The 23533-nt window shown below is 43.4% G+C and overlaps 4 protein-coding genes across 5 annotated transcripts in view; 2 read left to right on the plus strand and 2 right to left on the minus strand.

The window, feature by feature from the left end:
- Window positions 1-681: 681 nt before the first annotated feature.
- On the minus strand, window positions 682-2680 carry nat8l2 (N-acetyltransferase 8-like 2). Its single transcript, XM_034533566.1, has 2 exons — window positions 2592-2680; window positions 682-1365 (listed from the first exon to the last, which is right to left on the minus strand). Exon 2 carries the CDS (start codon window positions 1351-1353, stop codon window positions 682-684), a length of 672 nt encoding a protein of 223 aa, XP_034389457.1. The 5' UTR covers window positions 1354-1365; window positions 2592-2680.
- A 4760-nt stretch (window positions 2681-7440) lies between these two features.
- LOC117731061 (adenosine receptor A1-like) lies at window positions 7441-8942 on the minus strand. Its single transcript, XM_034533201.1, has 2 exons — window positions 8552-8942; window positions 7441-8269 (listed from the first exon to the last, which is right to left on the minus strand). Exons 1-2 carry the CDS (start codon window positions 8890-8892, stop codon window positions 7612-7614), a joined length of 999 nt encoding a protein of 332 aa, XP_034389092.1. The 5' UTR covers window positions 8893-8942; the 3' UTR covers window positions 7441-7611.
- Window positions 8943-10497: 1555 nt separating this feature from the next.
- LOC117731194 lies at window positions 10498-14409 on the plus strand. The gene is made up of 6 exons (XM_034533378.1): window positions 10498-10614; window positions 10711-10859; window positions 10951-11024; window positions 11393-11488; window positions 12207-12305; window positions 12612-14409. The coding sequence occupies exons 1-6, from the start codon at window positions 10504-10506 to the stop codon at window positions 12788-12790; spliced, it is 708 nt and encodes a 235-aa protein (XP_034389269.1). The 5' UTR covers window positions 10498-10503; the 3' UTR covers window positions 12791-14409.
- Window positions 14410-15018: 609 nt separating this feature from the next.
- Window positions 15019-23533, plus strand: part of slc12a5a (solute carrier family 12 member 5a) — a 137320-nt gene continuing 128805 nt past the window's right edge. For both annotated transcript variants that reach the window (XM_034532812.1, XM_034532811.1), the window contains exon 1: window positions 15019-15184. In XM_034532812.1, the coding sequence (XP_034388703.1) occupies window positions 15019-15184 (166 nt within the window). The remainder of the gene's footprint in view (window positions 15185-23533) is intronic.

The following is a 23533-nucleotide window of genomic DNA, read 5'->3' on the forward strand; positions in this document are numbered from 1 at the left end:
CTAGTTTATTCTTTTGATTTCACGATTGAGTGTCGGGAGGAGTGAATTAATGAACAAGGTACAAGTGATAAGAGCGAAAGACGGTGTTTGCTAGTGTTGTTGCACCTGTTTGCGTGGGAGAGGTTACATCGTTATCATTCCCATTGCTTTGTTGTTGGTGATGTAATACCAGCAGAGCTGCAGACAATCTTTTAACCTGAGCTCTAAAATGTTGCAGTCAATATTGGCGTGCGAGTGTTTGGAAGAGGATGACGAGTGAAAGCAAAAACCAACACCGGAGTGAGATCATTTGAGGTGCTTTTATTTCGTGCATGTATTAAACACTTAAATGTGATTGGTCTTTTGTGGATTAAAATCACAGCAGTTGAAAAAAAAAATTAAAAGACATAATCAATAGTCGGAGAATCTTGGTCCAAACTTATAAAAAATAAGTTGGTCCAATGTAATCTAATCTGAGAAACCTGATAATGCATGTTGTGAGTGTTTGTGGGACATATACAGATCATTTGGTCCGTCAAGTATTATTATTCATGCATAGGCTTAAACGACTGACAAAGAGGAGTGTCAAAGGAATATCACAGTAACTGATTGGTCTTTTTTTAAAAATGGTGAATGGACGTGTACTTGTATAGTGCTTTAACACAACACGTCCTTCACCCATTCACGCACTGATGACAGGCGCTACAGCTGTTTTTCCATCATCAAAATCGACACCATTGTCAGCGTCACGACCCAATCAGAAGTATGTGTGTTGGTGTGTGAGACGCTGTGGCTGAACCCCAGCTTCTCGTACAGGGACACAGCAGCGGTCTGTGTGGAGCTGGTATGCAGCACCACCTTGGAGAGGCCTCGCTCCTTACAGAAGTCAATCACAGTCTGAGCCATCCGGAGGCCCAGGCCCATCCGACGGCACGATGGCGAGATGATCATTCTTAACAGTTCTCCGTACCTCTCTTTCCCACTTTGTTCGGTCACCAAAGCCACCATACCCAAGATCCGGGTCGTCCCGTCAACCTCGGCCTCCGCCACCCAGAAACAGTCGTCCGGTCTGCTCAGATAGTTCCCGGGGATGTCCTGCATGTCCGTCCGGATTTTCTCCCTGACAAAGCTGTCGAATAGCTCGTGACAGCAGTAGTACACAAGGCCCACCCAGGCTCCTGGTAGCACCACGGCCCCCAACACGGAGCCCAGCAGGTGGCCGGTGACACAAAGAGCCAGGGTGACGGTGAGGTAGAGAGGGCTGGTCATGGCGTTGCGAAAACACGGGCGGATGTGCTCCCGGATGCCGATGCAGTAGAGGGAGAGCACGGGGTCCTTGTCTGAGGGACGGTACCGGCGGATCACCAGCTCCATGACCAGATGGAACTATGGAAAAAATAAAGTAAAGGGTTCGCATGTGAAATCTAATGTTATTTTATGTGAGTGCGTTCATTCATTTTGGGATGTTGCAGCACACGTTTGCATCTGTGTCACCGAAGCCTGTGTTCATAGTTTTCATTTGTCCGAGGAAGGCCAGAGTGTGAGCAATGTGATGTTGTCTTGTATTTAATGTGAAATGTGTAAATAATATATTTTTGAAATTAGATGAGCTCACAAAAAGAAAAATCGAAAAAAACTCTAAACAAAAATGTAATGAGCAAGATCTGCATAAGGAAATGTGTTGAAATAGATGCATTAATGTAGTAGATGCTTTAAAAAGAATACTGCTAAAATTGTTAGATGATCAAAGATATTGGCCAAGCATTCACATTAAAATGAGTGTTGCAACGATTAGTCCAATATTCAATTATTTAAATGGCAGATCATTTTGATAAGTTATAAGCCAAGTAAAAACACCAAACTTCACTAGTTCCATATTCTCAAATGTGATGATTTCCAATTGTCATATCATCTTAAATTGAGTAATTTGGAGTTTGGGACATTTTATGAAGTTTGATGAACTTTATGAAGCTCTTACCTTGGGAAAATGGATTGGGTATTTATCCATTTGGCATGCATAGACAAACAAAATAATACAATACAATCATAATTTAATAGTTTTTCTTCCAGACAATGTCTGTGCAAATAGCCAAATCATCATCTTCCAACCGTGTGTACATTACAGCCGAACACCGCTGTCGGTGTTGTTGTTTATAGAGTAACGGCAGACAACAAGCCGTTTCTATTTCTCCTTTTTACAAAGTTATAAACAAACCCCTGAGCTAGCCCCGAGCGGTTAGCTGACCGTTAACACGGTCACAGCTCGAAAAGTCACCACATGACAACCGGATAAGGTTACCGGCGTCGTTCCTCACACGGACTCGAAATGAATCGGAACACCCCCTAGAACCGTTCCTCGGAAACCCCGTAGAACCGTTAGTTTACATTTACTACCGTCACAAGAAAACTTCAAAAACGTCCCGCTAACTTAACTGCTGCACAGGCCTGACGTTAACTAGCGCGTGCGTGTGTGTAACGTTGTACTAATTCAATGGCCGCAACAACAACAACAACAAAAAACACGCTTAAATGCCACTACGCTGTAGCACCGTGTCCGCTAGTCCCATTAAAACATCGCACTTTAATGGGAAATTGACGCTCTCTTAACTTACGAAGCCCCAGCCAACTTGTGAAAGTGGTCCTTTGTCGAGTAGCACCACAGTCCAACTAGCGGCTCCAGTGAACTCTGTACACCGATGGGCTGGTGTGAACGCTAACTCAAATGTTTAACTCGGACCAAAGTACAGCGAGGAAGTTGTACGAGGTGGAAACTAAATTATAGTTATGACATTTGGACTTGTTTTTTAAGACTTCTTAAGACATTTTATGTGCACTCTTTATGTGGCTGCGACACCATAACGAGGGACATTACTGCATTCAAAATCTTACTGAAGCAAAAATGCATAACTTTATTGGGGGTGAAAGGGAACTTTAAGTATCAAAACTAGCCCTATGCCCTTAAGGCAGAGACAGGTTGATCCTGTGAGCGGTGGCGTAAGGTATTTATGATGTTCCCCAGTGGACACGATTATGACGGGTTAGTTGTGAAACACACAAACACACACACAAACACACACACACGCACACAACTTTGTTAAGGATTATTTTACCTCAACATGCATACAAATTATATATATATATATATATATATATATATATATATATATATATATATAATAGACATGCAAATAAGATATTTGTCATCTATTTTTATAGATTCAATAGTTAAGCTTATCATAATGTTATTGCTACTGACTATATAACCTACTTCCCTCCCCCAAACATGACAAATATACATTTTCCTTTTGGAGGCATATACATCAAATGACATCATTGTGTGCATATTAAGAAATGTGCATCAGATATACATTTTAACATTTTAACTTGCTAGTATATTGCTGTTATTTGTAATAGATACAGAATTGAGAGACGTTGGTGTTTAAGTTGAAACACACTATCAAAACATACACATACCAGAGTTCTGTGAATCTTCACCCCATTGTTTTTCCTCAATAACTGGACATGTGTGTCAATAAACTGAAATTGTGTTTGGGGTTAAAAGGACATTAGTTTTAGGAAAATGCTAATTGTGTAATAATGAAGAGAATTCTTCCACTTGAGATCTGATATACAGTAAACAACAATTTAAAACATCCATCCATCCATCCATTATCAGCCGCTTATCTGGGGTCGGGTCGCGGTGGCAGCAGGTTCAGCAGGCCGACCCAGGCTTCTCTCTCACCCGCAACACTTTCCAGCTCATTCTGGGGGATCCCGAGGCGTTCCAAGGCCAGCCGGGAGATATAATCCCTACAGCGTGTCCTCGGTCTTCCCTGGGGCCTCCTACCAGTTGGACGTGCCTGGAAAACCTCTAATGGGAGGCGTCCAGGAGGCATCCTGACTAGATGCCCGAACCACCTCAGCTGACTCCTTTCGACAAGAAGGAGCAGCGACTCGACTCCAAGCTCCCCCCTGATGTCCGAGCTCCTTACCCTATCTCTAAGGCCGAGCCCGGCCACCCTACGGAGGAAGCTAATTTCGGCCGCTTGTATCCGAGATCTTGTTCTTTCGGTCACGACCCAGAGTTCGTGACCATAGGTGAGGGTTGGAACGTAGACCGACCAGTAAATGGAGAGCTTTGCCTTCCGGCTCAGCTCCCTCTTCACCAAGACGGACCGGTACAGCACCTGTTTTACTGTTGCAGCCGCACCGATCCACCTGTCGATCTCTCGCTCCACCTTACCCTCACTCGTGAACAAGACCCCGAGATACTTGAACTCCTTCGCTTGGGGTAGGCAGTTTGTCCCCACCTGGAGGGAGCAATCTGCCGGTTTCCGGCAGAGCACCATGGCCTCAGATTTGGAGGTGCTAACTCTCATCCCTGCCGCTTCGCACTCGGCTGCAAAAACGCCCCAGTGAATGCTGGAGGTCACGGTCCGAGGAGGCAAACAGGACCACATCATCCGCGAACAGCAGAGGCGATCCCGAGACTCCCGAACCGGATCCTCTCCAGATATCCTGTCCATGAAGGTCACGGACAGGACCGGTGATAAAGGGCAGCCCTGGCGAAGGCCAACACCCACCGGGAACGTGTCTGACTTACTACCAAGGATACGAACACAGCTCCTACTGCAGGCGTACAGAGACCGGATGGCCCGTGCCAACGGGTCCGGCACCCCATACTCCCGCAGCACCCCCCACAAAAAAACCAGAGGGACCCGGTCGAAAGCCTTCTCCAGGTCTACAAAGCACATGTAAACTGGTTGGGCAAACTCCCAGGACCCCTCCAGTAATCTTGCGAGGGTAAAGAGCTGGTCCACTGTTTCACGACCGGGACGGAATCCGCACTGTTCGTCTTGAATCCGAGGTTCGACAAGCGGTCGGAGCCTCCTCTCCAGCACCCTGGCATAAGCTTTTCCCGGGAGGCTGAGCAGTGTGATACCACGATAGTTTGAGCACACTCTCCGGTCCCCCTTCTTGAAGATGGGAACCACCACCCCGGTCTGCCAGTCCATGGGCACTGGCAGACCGTCCATGCGACACTGAAAAGGCGTGTCAACCAAGACAGCCCAACAATGTCCAGCGCTTTCAGCATCTCAGGGCGGATCTCATCCACCCCTGGCACCTTGCCACCAAGGAGCTTTTTGACTACCTTAGCGACCTCTGCCAGGGATATGGGTGAAACCACCCCAAAGTCTTCCGGCGCTGCCCCCTCTCCGGGGGACATGTTGGCTGGGTTTAGGAGTTCCTCAAAGTGCTCTTTCCACCGCCCGACGATGTCCCCAGTCCGGGTCAGCAGTTCCCCCCCCCCTGCTGAGAACAGCCTGGGGTAGACCCTGCTTTCCCTTCCTGAGCCGTCGGATGGTTTGCCAGAACTTCCTTGAGGCCAACAGAAAGTCCTTCTCCATGGCCTCCCCGAACTCCTCCCATGCCCGAGTTTTAGCCTCCGCGACCATTGCAGCTGCAGCCCTTCTGGCCCACCGGTACCCGTCAGCTGCTTCAGGAGACCCCTGGGCCAGCCAGGCCCGAAAGGCCTCCTTCTTCAGTTTGACGGCTTCCCTTACCCCCGGTGTCCACCACCGGGTTCTCGGGTTGCCGCCGCAACAGGCACCGATGACCTTCCGGCCACAGCCCCGAGCAGCCGCGTCCACAATAGAGGCTTTGAAGAAGGTCCACTCGGATTCCATGACCCCAGCCTCCCTCGGGATTTGTGAGAAGTTCTTCCGGAGGTGGGAGTTGAAGACTTCCCGGACAGGATCCTCTGCCAGACGTTCCCAGTTCACCCTCACTACACGTTTGGGCTTGCCAGGTCTTTCTAGCCGACTCCCCCGCCATCTGATCCAACTCACCACCAGGTCGTGATCAGTTGACAGCTCTGCTCCTCTCTTCACCCGAGTGTCCAAGACATACGGCCGCAGATCAGATGACAAAGTCGATCATTGATCTCCGGCCTAAGGTGTTCTGGTACCAGGTACACTTATGAGCCACCTTATGTTCGAACATGGTGTTCGTTATGCACAAACTGTGGCTAGCACAGAAGTCCAACAACAAAACACCATTTGGGTTCAGATCGGGCAAGCCGTTCCTCCCAATCACGCCCCGCCAGGTTTCTCTGTCATTGCCCACGTGAGCGTTGAAGTCTCCCAGGAGAACTATGGAGTCGGCAGGCGTCGCCCTTTCCAGGACCCCTCCCACCGACTCCAAGAAGGCCGGATACTCCGAAATGCTGTTCGGTGCATAAGCACAAACAACAGTCAGAGTCTTACTCCCCGCAACCTGTAGGCGCAGGGAGGCGACCCTCTCGTTCCCCGGGGAAAACTACAACAAAGAGGCGCTCAGCCGGTTTTTTCGGGCTAAGCCCGATCGGGCCCCATGGGCGAAAGCCCGGCCACCAGACGCTCGCCGACGAGCTCCCCTCCTGGGTCTGGCTCCGGGAGGGTGCACCGGTTTCCCTTGTCCGGGCAAGGTAGCTTCAGACCGTGGGCTGCTATTCATCAGGGTTTTTGAACCGCTCTTAGTCTGGGCTCTCCCCCGAGACCTGTTTGCCTTGGGAGACCCTACCAGGGGCTGATGCCCCGGACAACATAGCTCCCAGGATCACTGAGCCACTCAAACTCCTCCTCCACGTTAAGGTGGCGATTCATAGGAGGAGACACAATTTAAACCTTACCTTATTATTACCTTATTATTAGGTTATTCCACCGATCTCACATCCTCATTTCACATATCTGTTTTTGGATGCAAACCTAAAATCATTTATCATATCGTACCATCCAAACTATTTCCAATATTTGCCTTCAAAGTCGGCCTCATCATGATTTAGGGCTCACTTACCTCGTTCTAGCCATTCACATAGTTTTGGTTGCAGAGTGATCTGTCTTTGAGATTCCCGCTGTCGTCTCAGTGCATGAAAGGAAATTGATTTATAAATTACATTTTAATTATTCATAAAGCAATTTATCTTTCCCAGAAAATATGTTCCTCTGTGAGCATTCACTCTGCTTATGATGAATAATGCATGATGTGAATCAGGATGAGATGCTATAATAACATGAATATTCTACACATAGTGACAAAGTTGATTCTTTTTACCCATTTAGGTGAACATATGTGTAAAAAGGTCTTAGTGCCACGTTTAGGCTGGTTGCAAGCTGCATGGAGATTTGCTTAAAAGTGCACCAGTGTAGTGAATGAAAGAGGTGTTCTTATTACATACTAAAATACATTTTGTCATCTTTATATTATCACGTGTTTAAAGTGATAATATGTCAGTTGTAATGGTATAAAGTAGTACTTGTTTATATAATTCATGTATTTAGTTTTCGTCAGGCAAATGTTACAGATGAGTCTTATTTCCTGTTATGCTTGAAACTACGTCTTTAATAGAACGCATTACAGGAAGTACACTTGTTTGCAGTTTTACTCCTAGTCAGATGAAAACATTGACGATCTTGTGCGTCCAACACAGACATAATACAGTATAAGGAGAGTTCTCAGCCCAGCGCGGCTTAAAGACTGACAGCAGTGGAAACTGTACACATTATATGTTTATAAAAAGAAGGCTAATCTTTGTATTCACCAATACGCCTGTATATTCATTAAATCATTGAGAACGACAAAGGAAATCTTGCTTCACAAATTTGTGGCCACGCTGTTCATGTTACCGTTACTAAGATTGTTGTCTGTCGTCTGGCTGGTCTGAGATTCTTGGTTTTCTTCTCCACATGCGATATACCGTCTCCAGAGGTTCAGGTACGCTGTCTTGATCTTTTCTATTTTAAACGCATACACGACTGGGTTCACAGCCGAGTTAGCATGAGTAAGCAGGATGCCGACATGGAAAGCTGTTACTGGTACATCCTCCGGCCCACCAAAGTAAACAATGCAGTTCATAATGTGGAGAGGGAGCCAGGACAGGGCAAACAGAGCCAAGACCAGAGACAGAGACCCTGCCAGCTGTTTCTCTTTCTTCAGGTAGTTCTGAGACTCTTTCTGGGGACCGTTGCCTGGTTTCTCTCGAAGCGTTCCTCGGATGGTGCAGAAGATGTAGCCGTACAACACGGTCATCACCAACAGAGGTGTGAGGGTGCAGAGAAAGAAGTTGAAGTAAACCAGGTATGACATGGGCATCACAGCCATAAACTGGCAGACAATCGTAGAGTTGGTCGACTTGGACAAGGTTTCATGGTTGTACCATCCAAGCATGGGAGAAAAACTCAGTGGTATTGGAACGAGCCAACACGCTGCTACCACCAGCCGAGAATGTCTCTGTGTTACTGTCCTTTTGTACCTAGAAACAGAAAAGAATTAACGGTTTGTATCCTCAACAAATATTTATGTATTTGAGTGTTCTGAGCAAAAGGAAAATTCAAAGTAGTATAAAAATGTTTAACATATCCATATACATCTTGTCATTGTAGTTCTGAAAACATAAAGCCTTTTTCATGATCTAAAACCCCTCACAGTTCAACATGTACCTTTAGCAGAAGATTTTACTGAATCCCGGACACTTGCAGTGCCATTTTACTTGCCTGTGCATTCAGGAAGTGTTAGTGCGTCTGAATAATCTGACCTGAGAGGGAGATGCACCCGCAGGAAGCGGTCCACTGCGATAGCCGTGAGACACAAAACTGAGACGAGGGGCAACAGGACGACCACACAGCTGATGAAGAGACAGCCGTGGAATGAAGTCTTCACTCGCCCGTCCACCACCACGGACAGCGGTACGGCCACACAGCCAACCATGAAGTCGGCCACGGCCAGACAGACAATAAGGCTGAAGGTGGGCTTGTGAATGCTTTTACTGGTCCACAGCGCCAAAACAACCAGCGCATTACCAAGACAGCAGCTGACTGCGATGAGCACCTCCAACAACGTGAAGATCACTTCTCCCACATCCATCGTGGTTCCCATCGGGCTGATGTTTGATAGTTAATGGTGTAGCGAGTCCGCTTGTGAGTCTGAGAATGAATTTGCTCTTGTGAAAACTTTGAGGAAGTCCTCAACCTTTTAGAAGTTTTTTTTTTTGGGTGTTTTTAAAAAAAAAAACCAATAGACTATGCATAACATATTTTTACAGGTCTGACAATAAATCTAACCGCAGTGGCAATGGTATATGAGTCACTAAAGAGCACGCTATCTGGCCAACTGAGCCACAAAACCACTTCCTTGGTGCAGCATATGTTGTGTTTATGCAGACCAGCTGGCACATTGCACATTTGGGTATACAATTTGGCATTCAAATATTTCTACTTACATCTTGTGTACAATGCAAGCTCTGTTAATGGCAGTGCACACACACATACTTACTTACACACAAACACACAAACACACAAACACACAAACACACAGACCTCTCCAAAATAACAAGACCGTTTATGCATGTTGAGGTGGCACTCTCTAATAAGTCCCCCCCTTTTTTTATTTGTTAATTAATTATTACTATTACAATGAGTTGAAAGTAATATTATTAGAAAAAAATATTAATATTATTCCTGGCTGGTGCTATTCCTCCTCCAGAAAGACATTTTCTCTGTCTTCTCAGACTAAAATGAACAAGAAGGCATAACAAATGAATGTGTCCTCTCTTTTAAAACGTTTCACAGAATCTGGACCAAAATCCAATTATAAAAGAATTCATGTTTAACACTGGTAACTTCATGAATGATGTGTTCCTGATATGGCACCAGGATATAATAGATTTTAGCCTTCAGTGCTCTTCTTCACCGGACTTGTAGTCCAAGTCAATTTTCAAGAGTATGCACTGAATACTTTTGGAATATATCAGCGTTTTACCAAATACAGTGGCTCAGAGAAAAATAGTAATAGTAATAATAATAATAATAATAATAATAATAATACTGTTGGATTGCTGAGAACTTTAGTACATGTCCTCCTCAAGGTGCATCAATCAAATGTATTGATAAAGCACATTTAAAAAAACAACCTGTTGATCAAAGTGATGTACAGACCAGAGCAGGTAGCTAAACGTCCCACATAAAAGAAACACTGACATAAACAAACAGCTTTAACTACTACATTGACTTGCTTTTCAAACTTTTAGGCAGAATCAGATATCACATCAAGGTTTTTGACATGGGGGTTTCCCAAGAGTGGACAGGTTGCCAAGGCTGTTGGTAAGCCTAACCTCTCTATTCCAAAGGTCCAAAGTTTAGTCGTGTTTGACTAAATGTGGAAAAATTGACCCTGAAAGTGTTGGTGCAGATGCAATCAAACTGTTATAAAACTTGCAAAACAGACATGAAAGACAACCCTCACAGACCCCCCCCCCCAGTCACCTTTTCTCCAGTTCGGTAACTGCAACATTGCCATGCCAGTTTGTTTGATAGGTAAACATGGCTGAATGGAAATTGCTCACATTCAGGGTTAACATTCAGTTCAGTTGGCGTGCTACCCAGCAGGACCGGGGTGGGCAGATGAGGCACAACAATGATTGGTCAGTGATCGGTCAGATCTCTCTCTATAAGACCAAGCTCACAGAGACAAACTGGTGTCAGAGACACCATGAAGCCTTTGTGTGTCGCTGCTGTTGTTGTGCTGAGTCTCACCTCAGTGTGCCAGGCTGCGTCGCTGGCTTGTGAGAAGATGCTCAAGCCAGTGGACAAAGGTCCCGATGTAAGTTACACATTTATAACTTTGTATTTTCCAAACTGCTTCATTAGATGAAACTCAACTGAATACAACAAAGAATCCCTTCTTTTGTTATTTCAGATCCGTGGGATTTGGTACTTAATAGCCATTTCCTCGGAAGAGTGTTGGGTTTCAACATTATTTAATTCTGTTCTTTGGCCAAGTGTGGAAATGAACATTACCTCTAAAGACACGTCGAAGATCCATAGTGCCGAATTCAAGTTTAAAATGTGAGCAACCTTTCATCTTGTTGAGCATTTGTACACCATGTCATGTAAAGTAGTATTTTCAGCTGTTACATCTTTACTAAATCCTTTGCAGTTATGGATATTGCCATATTGAAAGAGAACATTATTTATATGAGAACAACACCTTGTCTGATGTCAACATCAACAGTAAGAGTTTTTTTTATTGACTGTGAGCCTTTTTGTTTAATTGTCTCCTTGTCTCTGCTTCTTCTTATCACTGTTAAACGTTTACAGTGCAGACCACTACTACTACTACAAATAATAATAATAATAATAATACTAATAATTGATAGTGCTAATGCATTTGAGCCCTCTGGTGATTTGTTGAACAATAGATATGTTGCACTTAAATATTTCTCAAATCTTGTTATGTTCTTTAATGTAATTTATTTTATCATTTAAAAAAATTATGTCTGTATTTTTTGCATTTTGATACAGATATAGTGTAAATGGGATTTTTGATGTTAAAGTTTCAACTTAAACAATTGAATGTACTATTATCCACATTGTTCCAGCAGATGAAGCGGAGGGTGAACCAGATGTGCTGCTGCAGAGTGGCTGTCCTGACTGCATCGTTATAAAGGAGAGGAACAACGTAGTATTCCTCATCAGTAAGGACAACAGAGGGATGACATAAGAAAATATGTGATCATATTTCCAATCACGGTGATGTACAGTAATAGCAGATAGGAACGAGACGAAATTGTGATGGCACAGCTAACACTAACACGCTAACACGCTGATGTTAAGCTTGTTTAACGTTTCCCATGTTCACCATGTCAGGTGCTAATCAACACGAAGCACATAGCTGAAACTGATCGTAATGCCATCAGTTTTGCAAGTATTTGGTAATGTCCCAAATAATAGGAGAAATTGTCATTTTAACCCTCCTGTCGTGTTCGGGTCAAATCTGACCGATTTACAACTTTAATCAATCATAAATATTGTGTTTTCCATCTTAAGGCCTTTGCACATCTAAAAATTGCTGATCACCACAATGTTTTGTGGTTTAGCCAAATTTGTAACACACAATGGTGTTCCCGGTCAAAAGGGGCCGCTATAGGAAATGAATGGGAAACACTAGATTATGTCCATTCATCAGATGGAAAACAGCCCCATACACACCCACACATCCATAACCACAACCCCCACAGTCTGGAAGTGGTGAACCCCCAAACAAAGATATTGCTGATTACTATGACTGTATTTAGTTTTCATCTGTAACAGGCCTTTAATAGCATGCACTGTAAGCATACATTGAGGTTCAAACCAGTGCAGACAGAATATCATCACAAGGCCTTCGTCTCCAACGTGTCACCTCTTTAACAGGTAGGAGAAAGACTGTGACTGATGCTGAGCTGAAGGAGTTTGAGTCCCAGGTGGCGTGTCTCGGCTGGTCCAAGCCAGAAGTCACAAACTCAGATTACGGTGAGCCTTGAAAAACGAATAAGATGTCTTTAGAGTCAGTGTATGAAAACAGAGGAGTGTGTTGCTACACTATGAGAGTGATATCAACCTATTATTATTATTATTATAATTATAATTATCATTATTATTATAAACATTATTATTATATTCTCTGCAATGCCATATGTAATATGCAATACATGGCATTATGAAATTGTATTGCGGGGTTGTTCTAAATTGCCCTGTACATTAGAGAATTTGATGTATAATAGTTTAATTAATGTTGTCGGTAACTTTATCTTATATATTTTTTTGCACCCTTCACAGATTATGAAAACTGCCTGTCATTTGATGACGACGGGGATACTTCTGGATTATCATCCTTGATCTTGAAAAGACTGCGAAACACATATATAGAGGCATTCAAGTGTTTCATGGTGACTCTTTTTTCTCAACCCGGCACCATGTTTGCGTTGGCTAAGGAAACTTGGTCTGATATGTGGTGAAGTGAATGTGTTTTACTATAACTATTCAAAACTCTTTTTCTTTGATTTAGAATTTTAGTGTTTCTCCACAGTGCTTTTCACCGCAAAGACAGTATATTCTCTCTTCTAGACGATTCAGTATCATCATTAATAACTGATATATTAATGAACAAGGTTCTTTCAATATTACATTGATTTTCTTTTCTTTCCTTTTCCATTTTCAATGAAGCCAGGATTTGTACTGTGTACTGCTGCAGAACACTGTGCAGCAACTCCTGCTCACAGATCTGAAACACATTTATAGACTTCCCATTGTCGTGAAAAGACTAAATGTTTCTCTGATTCACATCAAATAATATAAGATGAGTCTACAAATGAACTTGACGAAGATGGGGTTATTTGCATTTGTCCGAAAGGGTTTTGTGTGTAAAATATTTTTAATGATTAATCCAAATGAAAGATTACCCCCTTGCATTCAAAATTGTTTTGAGTGATCGGATTGCAATTAAATAGTTCTTGACAACCTGAAAGTACAGGTGTAATATCGGCTCAAAGCATGGCACACTGCTGGTTAGTGTGATTTCTTTTGCTAAACAACAATGTATGCCCAATGATAATTATTCAAAAACGATTATGTGCTTCAGCGATGTCACCTCATGTTTCCTGGTAAGATGCTTGCTTGTGACAGTTTGATTCTGGACCAAACAAATTAGGCATTACTATCAGGAGGACATTTTTACATGCCACAGTATAAAGTAAATAATGAACGACTAACTCAGGTTTTTGGGTCCATCTATTGTGAATGCTGTCGTCTTACTGTTTTGATTTATGGGACACTTGAATAGAGCAGATTCGTTGTTACTGTTAATGAACCTTTTCTATTATAACAAGTCAAAGTCTCCCTTGTGTAAAAGCCTTGTTTGGATGAAGAATGTGAAAAAGCAACAATCTGCTCTCTCATTACCACCACAGAGACTGCAACTTGTCAGCAGATCATACTGGTTGTACTGGGCAGCAGTCCATCACCATGACCCTGTTTCACACATACAGTAAATCACCTCCCACATGTCAGATTTCTCCAGCAATTGAAATGGAATAAATTAATCAAAGTGAAATGAAATGAAATCAAGTCGGATTGTTTCTTTTCAGTGATCGGCCAACTCCTTCATGTTGGCCGATCACTGAAAAGAAACACCACTATACCTTGGATGCCACCCACCTCAACTAGGACTTGATTAACCTGGTAGGGGAGCACAGCGAATAGGCCCTTATCAATGTTCAATTAAATGAACATAAAACAGCTGACACAACATAATAATAGTGGCCCGAGATTTCTGGGGTGCAGAGTCCTGTCTAGTTGTCAGAGGTGGACGAAATATTCAGATATTTTATAAAGTACAAAGGTACTGGCATATCATTATAGTTTAACTAATATATGTATGCAGAATGGCTAATTTTAATCATATTACTGGATTAATATTCATATAATATTGCATTAATATGTACATCGCTTACACTTTGCATGTAAAGGTGGAGCTTTATTATAACCCATAACAATATATCATAATTATTCGTTAATTTTTTGTATTTAAGTAACTAAAGCTGTCAGTTTAATGTAAAATACAATATATGCTTCCAAAATTAAGTGGGAGGGGAGTAGTGCCTACTTATTTACAGTCACCTTCCAGTTTCCTTTTTTATCAGCATTTTTTATTTATACAACAAACTATTTTTCAACAAAAGAAAAATCACTGCCAGTCAGCGGCAGCAAGTGTACTACCAGATCATCACCGTATATTCTCTGGTTGCCTAGCAACGCCAATTTGGAAACGTAGATTGGCTGCGTTGCTTTGAATGGCCGTCATTAAAACTACATTATAATACAACATCGCGAGATAAAACAGTTGGCACGATGTTAAGTAGAACAAACGTGTTATTTTTTTTTGCGTGTGTTTACGTTTTCCTTGAAACACACAAGGTCACAACCCTTCGGCTCTAGGACCCAGGGGCGCACGGCGGCACCAGACACCGGTTGATGAGACGGTCCAGTCGGCATCACACGTCCAATTACCCGACAAAGAGCGGCTGCTCGCTCCGGTCTTCGTAGTCTCAGGTAAACTTGTCAGACGGGTCGAAGGTGGACTACAGTAACCCAGAGAAGCGAGAGCAATTCCCGCTGCCTTCTTGTCCGGCAGACCTCCACTCACCGTGGCAAGAAGACCCCGTCGCTGGTCTCATCGGCGACAACCATGAGCCAGAGATTCACCGTCTGCAAGAGCGACGGCAACCGGCGCCCCTCGGACATCCAGGGGGAGGTGAACCAGCTGTTTGAAGGGGACGAGCCCCCGAGCGGCAGCGGTGCGGAGGGGGATGATGATGCTGCCGGTGCCGAGGTGGTGGTGGTGGTGCTGAAAGGTAGGAAGACGCTTGAGCCGTCTCCACTCAACCTCACGCTGTTTGTTAGCTATGGGCTGTATGCTAGCGCTCATGATGCCCGCCTCCTGCTCCGTGACACGTCTGTGGACAGATGTGTGTGACTGGAATGTGTAATGTTCACAAAGGGCAATAGCTCATTTTGCTCCTCTCCCACCCCCCATGCTATATTTGCATTGTTACTGTTTGCATGCATTATGATGTCCGTGTTTACAAACAAATTGAGTGGTATGTTTTTTTTAATTGGTTTTCAAGAGTTCTCTTAATTGTGTATGCTCGCTCCCAATGTTGTCAACATTTACACATGTGTTTATTCTTTTACTGCACACATCATCAGTGGTCACTTTTGAAGGGCATCAGTTATTTTCCTTAGTGACCCCTCAGTAGTCAGACAGCAGATGTAATGCTCTTCATCTCTCTATCTGATTCATAGAATTTATACTTTCTTATATTTAAGTCATAATTTCACCCTCTCCGCATGCTTTGACAGGCCACTTGTAAAACTACTGCGTGTGAGCAGGGAAACTACTTCATTCCCATGATGATGAAAAGGAAATACGTCACTGTCAAATGTGTTTCTACCTTGTGACTTGGCGTCGATATTTACTGTACGAGCGAAACACTTTTATTAGGCGGTAGCTTGCAGGAGTGTGTTATCTGTCTGTCTCTTTTGTCGCAATTCGATTGCATATCGGGTTATTGCATACAGGACTATTCCTGTGCTCATTCATAAGAATTAATTTGATTCGAAGGGCGAGTAAAAAAACCTTTATCTCCCTAGTTAAGTTGGAATCTAGCCAGGATCCCTAGATTCCCATAAATACGTATATTGCAGCTCGAGATTGGCTGCGCCTATATTCTATATAGTCTATATGACAGTAATGTAGGCAAACCGTTACATATTTTATCAGAACAGGTCTTTTCTGGATTTATATGACTACCATTATACCTTACACTTCATGATATATACTTGCCCCTCTCACTGGATATATGAGACGCCATGTCCTTCCTGCTGAGCCAAGGTTTAGCAGTGCTGACAGATTTCCACTATTAAACCAGCCGGGCCACTGAAATGAGGAATGAAAGCTTTTAATTATCGGTGCAGCACTCCCCTTCATTGCTACAGAAAGCCTTGCAGGTTCAAAACATGCCGTTTCAGTTGAATTAACATATGCCTCCTCAGCATTTCTCCACTTGAATGCCTCAGCGTGTATCAATCATTCCTCTGGACATAAAAGATGACTGTGTGGGTCACACACCACACCATCTCCTTATGTTCCCCTTAAGAGATGGGGAGCACTTTATTGAAGGACTTCCCCTCATGTACGCTATATGTTCTTGCTGAACTGCAGCCTTGTGGAGACCGGCGTCTCTGCATCCACTTTACCGGTTGCCATAGTGACACAGTACATTTTCATCAGCGTTGTCTCGCAATAAGGGGAAAACACTCCAGATCAAGCTTGTACCATTATGAAATCATCATCTCTTGCTGCGTGGTGTGGCATTTCCTCTCCTGTTTCTTTTGTCTGTGTGGCTTAGAATTTGTGCTAGAACAAAAAGATGAACTATATAGCCTCAGATTTGTACTGTACACCATACGTGTTAGGATAATGATGTAGTTAGCAAGACTATATATGCAAAATTGTACTGTAAATAGATGTGATGAATCTGTTTAAATGTTAAAGACAATTGTGAAACATGTCCATCGGAATTTCCCAAACCTAAAGGTGACATAATGGAAAAAACACATTTTATGTGACCAGGAATCCCAAAAAATGAATAAATATTTAGTCATACAAGAGAAAGAGATGCAGAAATCTTGACATTTAAGAAACTGAAACCAGAGAATATTTGGCATTTTGTGGTTGATCCTTCTATCAAAATAGTATTTTTTTTTGTCGACTGATTAATTGACCGATCTGTGCAGTTCTAGTGCACAGTGATGGATATAGCGGTATCGGTAGACTGAAACCCATTCTGTGTGTGAGTTAGTTCAGCTGAAGCCAAGGGCTTGGTTAAATATAATTATGTCTAGCAGGGGCATGTGGAATAACACTGCGAAGATGTTAACGTCTGAATATGTCTATGTAATTATGCCATTGTTAACTCTAGTGTCCACCAAAGCCCTCATTCAGCCTCGTTCTTATTTTAACTGCCGGTGCCCGACCAGAGCAATCTCTAAATTCTTCCCCCTTGCTCCGGGACCCGGGATCCGGTTTCTATTGATCCAGAGGGAGGTGTGACCTCAGTCGGCTCGGCCAGCCAATGTGGTTGAAGATGACTGGCTGCAGCAGGGAGGAAGATCCTCGTCTGGCTGCCAAGTGCCCCCTCTGCCCTTGACCTTGCAGTGGTGTAAGGAGATATATCTTCGTTAGATCAGTGGGGCTCAGAGGAACGGACTTCATACGAGTTCACAATGGGCTGGGTGTTGCCGTTGGCAAAATAGTGAGGTGTTGCGAAATTTCACGTCACTCATAAATCTTATATTCCCAACATATTCATCATTTAAACCTGCTGTGCTTGTTTTTTTGCACCGACTGTGTGCATTGACATAATGCATATTGTCACGTTTCTAACGTCGGCTTAGTATGGTGAGTGTAAGCAAACATTCATTATGAGTTGTGTGTGTCCACCTGATGAATGTAAATGGGTTATTCACTTTCCCTCGAGTTTCGTTTGGTCTCCATCAACTCCTGGAGGGAATATTTGTCCGTCAAGCTGCTAAAAGCTCGACTATTATTATATTTCTTTTATTCCAGACTCATGAGTCCATGAATATGTTCTCCAGCTAGTTGCATAGCTCTTCTGTCAAACAAAGCTGATGAGAGTTGCCACAAAACATAAAAGTTGTGAGCTGGAAAACCCAAAGAATTAGCTGAAAGATGGTTAAAAAAAAAGTATTGTAAAGGAGAGTCACCTGAAAGTAATATGTGTGGGTTACACATTAAACACTGTGTTTTGATACATCTTTAATGCAACACTATTGATTAGAGCAGATGTAAGATGAGAACGTGTGTTGCTGAAATCCTTTAGACTCTCTACCTGAATGAAATATCGTTTTTTACACGAGTGAGCAGACCTCCATATGTCTGATTTAGGTGATTTACGGTGGCCTCTCTTTAATAACTCCATTTATTACTGATGACTCGACTCCTGCAGTTTTCAGTCGAGCTGTGATAGCTCCAACAGTTTCAAAATGTGTGTGCGCGTGAGTGTGTGTGTGTGTGTGTGTGTGTGTGTGTGTACTTGTGCTGCATAGTTGTCTTCATGTATCAACAGTAACTAGCAGAAGCAGATGGGCTTGGCTCTCAAAACGAAGACGTGTGACGCGAGTAACGTTACCCAATTCTGAGCAGCAGAGAAGCCGACTCGGCCGAGGTTTAATCCGTGTCAGGATGTCGTGTTTCCTTGTAAGCGAATGCAGTCCAGAAGACAATGACACAGCATGGGAGCCCTGCGACAACAACACCCACAACCGCAACAGCGCAACCTAATGACCTCTTGAACGCGGCAACACTTTTTTTTCTTCTTCCATTTATCAAACAAAACCAAACATTGTGGTTGTTAATCCCTCATTGTTCTCATCTCAATATGCCCTTTTTTTAATGGAAGTAAGCCCCGCTGGTTCCTACTAAAAATGCAGATCTTTAAAAAAAACGGTCACAAATGTACTTCCATGTTTTAGAAACGTTTTAGCTAATTTTATTTAAATCAGGAATAAATACGGCATTTGTTCGGAACTATTCTCCACACGGATATTGTTATTAGCAAGTCGGCTGAAATCCGTATCCAGCAGCGGCTGCCAGCGATTGTGCTCCCATGATGTCGGGCTGTCGGCCGAACCAGACGGAGGATTGTTTGTGTGTTTATTCAGGCATTTCTGCCCCTGTGCTGTAATGGATGCCGTGTAAATAATAGAGAACCTCTTGGATCTCGAGGTGCAGTCGGATGGTGAACACAGATATTGAGTCACAAAGGGCCATTGTGGATGACTCCTATTGAAGGATTAATATAGTGGGGTGGCTGTTTATAGTCACTACTGGGAAGAGTGTGGACACCTGATTAGGATTTTTATGGATTATTTATCAACACCCGGAAAGCCTGTAATCACAGCTTTTCTTGTCACGACGGGAGAAATGTGATACTAAACATTGCATTTTGTTGTCGTTGGCCATCTGTTCACACACAAAAAGAGATTAGGTTTGAGACGCCAGTTTTTGTTTGGATAAAAGCTGAATTCTTCTCGTCTTTGAAAATGTATGGGGGACACAAAGATATTGTCAACATCGGAAGTGCAAAAAAACCCAGCCACGACATCCTCGTTTATTTGTGTTGACTCGAGACCCAATTTACCAGTTTGTCGGTGCAGTTTGTTTAGCATGCGTTTTCGTGGTTATGCAGACTTGGACTCTTGTTAGATGTATTGTGTTGCTTTGAAAATACACATATCAAAGAACTTTTCTTTTTCCAGCTGCCACATAATGCTGATCGGGTTTTAACGTTCAGTCTAATATGAGCCCCCTTTGTAACGGCGTCTGCAGGGATTGTTATTGCAAAGGTTCTTTTTTACTATCAAGTGTAATGATATTCAGTCTGCCTCCTGTTGTTTTGTGCACATCTCGAAACAAACATACCGCCTGTGTGCAAGAGAGGAGAAACCTAATGGTTTATATGATCATATGCAGCTGCTAGAAACACAAAGGTAATCAGTCAAAAAACCTTGGGGTTTGTAGCAGTTTAATGGGATTTAAGTGATGGAGATTGCTTTACCTTCGGTAATCGCGGAGACATTAAGGTGCTCTTTGTGCTCAGCGTTGCCCTACTTGAGATTCATAGTGCCACGCTCTTGTCTTGAATCCTTCCCAACCGCATTATCAAAGCCGGGTTGGGAATTTGAACATGGTTGAGTGGCTGTACCATCTCTGCACATTTTCTTTAACTGATGCGCCCATGTGTGTGTGTGTGTGTGTGTGTGTGTGTGTGTTTGTGTGGTGGGAGAGGGGGATTTTTAAGCAATTGATTTGTTTTTCAAGCTCCTGTTTCCTCATTTTATCTAGTATTCCTGTTTTACTACTGTTGTCGACTAACAACTGTGTCTCAATGCTACACTGTGAATGTATAGGTTTGTGCCCATGTTGTGTGGTTACATTGGAAAAGTATCCTGCACTTTGTGTTACTACAATGCAATGCATGCACAAGGAAAATCGAAGGGCAGAAAATGAGACATTTTTGTTGATAGTGTGTGAGGCGATTCTAAGAACATCTTAAAAAAAACAATACTTAAAGCGCAACATTCTTTTAACGGTTTATTTATCTTCCAAATATGAAATATACAGTAGTTTTCCATAGTCACAGTTTGTATACCATCCGTCAGTGGGAAATAGAGACGCATCGGTACCGATATCAGTCCGATTCTGACTCAAACACCTGGCTTGGGTTTCGGTGACAATGGACCGATCTTGTATCGTCTCACATTATTCTTATATATAACAAGTCAGTACATTTATATCGATGTATTTATTTGTTATATTTTGTTCTATAAAGTAATGTCAAGCCTGATGTTGTCTTACACATGAAAGAATGATCCCAGTCACGTCCCCTCCAGTGAGTTATTTATTAAAGGCTGGAATTGGATCGGTATTTGCTTTCGGCTGATCCCCCAAAAAACTAATATTGGTATTGTGACTGGAAAAAGTGGGATCGGTGCATCCCGAGTGGAAAACTATCATTTCCAATTGGTGCAAACTACCTGCCAGAAAAATAATCAGTGAAGATAAATCTAAATTGTTTAAATGCTATACTTTTCTCTGGACCCAGCAAACCTCTTTAACCTTCCACTTACCTTCCTTTGTCTTCTCGTCCATCTGCCCTCCTCCTGCTGTAATGCCATTTAATGGCTTGAAATTTCCCCCCTCAGAAGAGCCATCGATTTGTAATCTAGCGAGCCATTCAATGCCGTGGCTCCTCCGCCGTCATTCACCCTGTTTTTTCTTTCTTTTCTGCCAAAGAGGGGACGAGCAATAACGGTGCGGGTCAATGCAACTCATACACCATTACCTATGTATGTCCAGTCCCTGTCTAATTATCTGTTTAAATTGAATCAAGTGATTCTTCGGGGGGGATGGGGAGTGAGCTACAGTACGGTTTACCAGAGAGGTGTGGTGACATTGACCAGACAGCAGAGGGCAGCCAGTTTAATGTTTTTAAGGTGGCGACATAAGACTAATTAATGCTCTGTTTAGCTTCTGGAGAGCGCTAGAGAAACCCTCTTCATATTTTGTGTGACATATTGTATGTTAATATTCAGCAGACATCTGTAATTTCAACAGCTGCTTCTTGCACGTGCAGAATGTATTAAAGTACATGTGAACGGGGCAAATGAATTGCTCTGCAGCGACCCAGACAAGTGTGTTTCTCTGCTGTGGCAACAGGGGGCAGTCATGCCCTAATCAAGACGGCCAGCATCTCCTAAATTCCCTTCAGTCAGAAATCATGTGGTAGAAAAAACCTGATCCAAGAGAGAGGATCAGGAACCCAGCGAATTACACAACAGTCTGGGTTGTGTGTGTGTGTGTGCGTGTGTGTGTGTGTGTGTGACCGAAGGTGCGTGTTAGGCATATGGCAAGTGAGCAGAGAGACTCACTGTGTGCATGTGTGTGTGTATGTGTGTGGGTGTGTGTGTGAGAGAATAGGATAGGAGGAAGAAGTAGTAAGAGAGAGAAAAAGGTAACAGCTTAAGAGGGGGAGTAAACCTCCCTTAGCCCAGAAATCCTTGTGCTGTTATGTAACTGTGTCTGCAAACAGGGGGAGGTGTGTGCACGTGCATGTGTGTGTGTGTGTGTGTGCGTGTGTGTATGTATGTATGTACGTGTGTGTGCGTGTGTGTGTGTGTGTGTGTGTGTGTGCGTGTGTGTGTGTGCACGCACGGTGGGGGATTGGGACCAATTGATAGAAAGTGACAAAATCCTCCTCACATGCAGGCAGGCTGCAAGGCAGACCTCAGTGATACTAACATGGGACGAAGGAGGGGAGAGGAAGAGGAGGAGGAGGAGGAGGAGGAGGGGAAACCTCAGCGGGGGGGGGGGGGGGTCGAGCATTTCTCCTCGACCGCGCAACTCGGACGATGACACATCCGTCACTGGTCCACGGATCCAGCGACGTGGACAACCACAGCTCGTTCTGCAGCACACGGCCTGATGTGCAACCTTCATGTGCGCTCACGTCGTCACAACCATTAACATCCCACACCCAAAGCATGGCCGTGAATGTCTTCAGAAAGGTCTTTTACAGTAATGTTCTCGCGGTGCATTTTGTGTGTATTCTCTATTTCGTTCTCAAAGAGGTACCTGAAATAGGGTGCGGAGGTTTCCTGGCATTATTTCATGCATATTGCATATTTAGCATTGTATTCACTGAATCAATTAGTCGTTTTTTTTAATTGATTCGTCAGTCGACAGGATATGGCAACAAGTTTCAGAAGAGGAAAATGACAAACACTTCACTGGTTCTAGCCACTAAAATGTGATTATTTGTTCTGTTTGTAGTCTTAGTTAAAACAAACGTGGGATCTCATGATAGGTATTTGACTTATTGGTAATTACAATAATTGTTACAACAACAATAAGATGTTACCATTAAAGCCTAGAAAGAAGAATATTCCTCTGTATCAGGTTGTTTGGGCCTAAACCGACTAATAACAAATGGGATTAAATTTAAACTTGAATGGGATGGCATAATCTCGATTTTACCTGTGATGACGGTCGATCCTAACCCCCGCCTCCTTTTCCATCGCATATCAGTGACTTGTCTGTATGGTACGTTTTGGTTTTTGCATTTCATGTGTCACAGTTGGCATATCATGGCATTGCAGTTAGTTTCATCATTAGTCCCGTGGGGTCCTGTGGGCAGTGAAGTCTCGCAGGACTTTAACAGCTAAACTCTGTTGCGTAGCAAAGTTTGTTGTAATATTTCCCACCAAATCAAAAATCTGAACTATATTTTGGGAGATACTTAATGAGACAATGACCAGATATCTTTTTTTTTATATGTCAGTGTGTTCATTTGTTAGACACAGGTTGCCACCTGAATGTAAGAGATGTGTGTGTGTGTGTGTGTGTGTGTGTGTGTGTGTATTATGGTCTGATTTTGAGAGCAGAACACGCTCCATCCACTGAGGCGATGGAGGCAGAGAGCAGCGGTCCAGAGATGCAGGTCATGGATCCCCATGGGCCTGGGCTGGTATTCAGGAATTATGCCAGGCCTTCCTGTCCCCCAGGACCACTGCGCCGTGTTCTCTCGCTCCCTCTGTTTCTCTTTCTATCTCTCTCTCCC

This window comes from Cyclopterus lumpus, chromosome 5, assembly GCF_009769545.1.
Source record: "Cyclopterus lumpus isolate fCycLum1 chromosome 5, fCycLum1.pri, whole genome shotgun sequence".
NCBI lineage: Eukaryota > Metazoa > Chordata > Actinopteri > Perciformes > Cyclopteridae > Cyclopterus > Cyclopterus lumpus.

Bases quoted from the DNA above. Each gene is read 5' to 3' on its own strand.
- LOC117731061 (XM_034533201.1), bottom strand. From the start codon at position 8,892: ATGGGAACCACGATGGATGTGGGAGAAGTGATCTTCACGTTGTTGGAG. The intron at 8,270-8,551 runs GTCAGATTATTC...TTCTGTTTCTAG, and splicing joins CGGGTGCATCTCCCTCTCAG to GTACAAAAGGACAGTAACAC.
- LOC117731194 (XM_034533378.1), top strand. From the start codon at position 10,504: ATGAAGCCTTTGTGTGTCGCTGCTGTTGTTGTGCTGAGTCTCACCTCA. The intron at 10,615-10,710 runs GTAAGTTACACA...TTGTTATTTCAG, and splicing joins CAGTGGACAAAGGTCCCGAT to ATCCGTGGGATTTGGTACTT. The intron at 12,306-12,611 runs GTGAGCCTTGAA...CACCCTTCACAG, and splicing joins AGTCACAAACTCAGATTACG to ATTATGAAAACTGCCTGTCA.
- nat8l2 (XM_034533566.1), bottom strand. From the start codon at position 1,353: ATGGAGCTGGTGATCCGCCGGTACCGTCCCTCAGACAAGGACCCCGTG.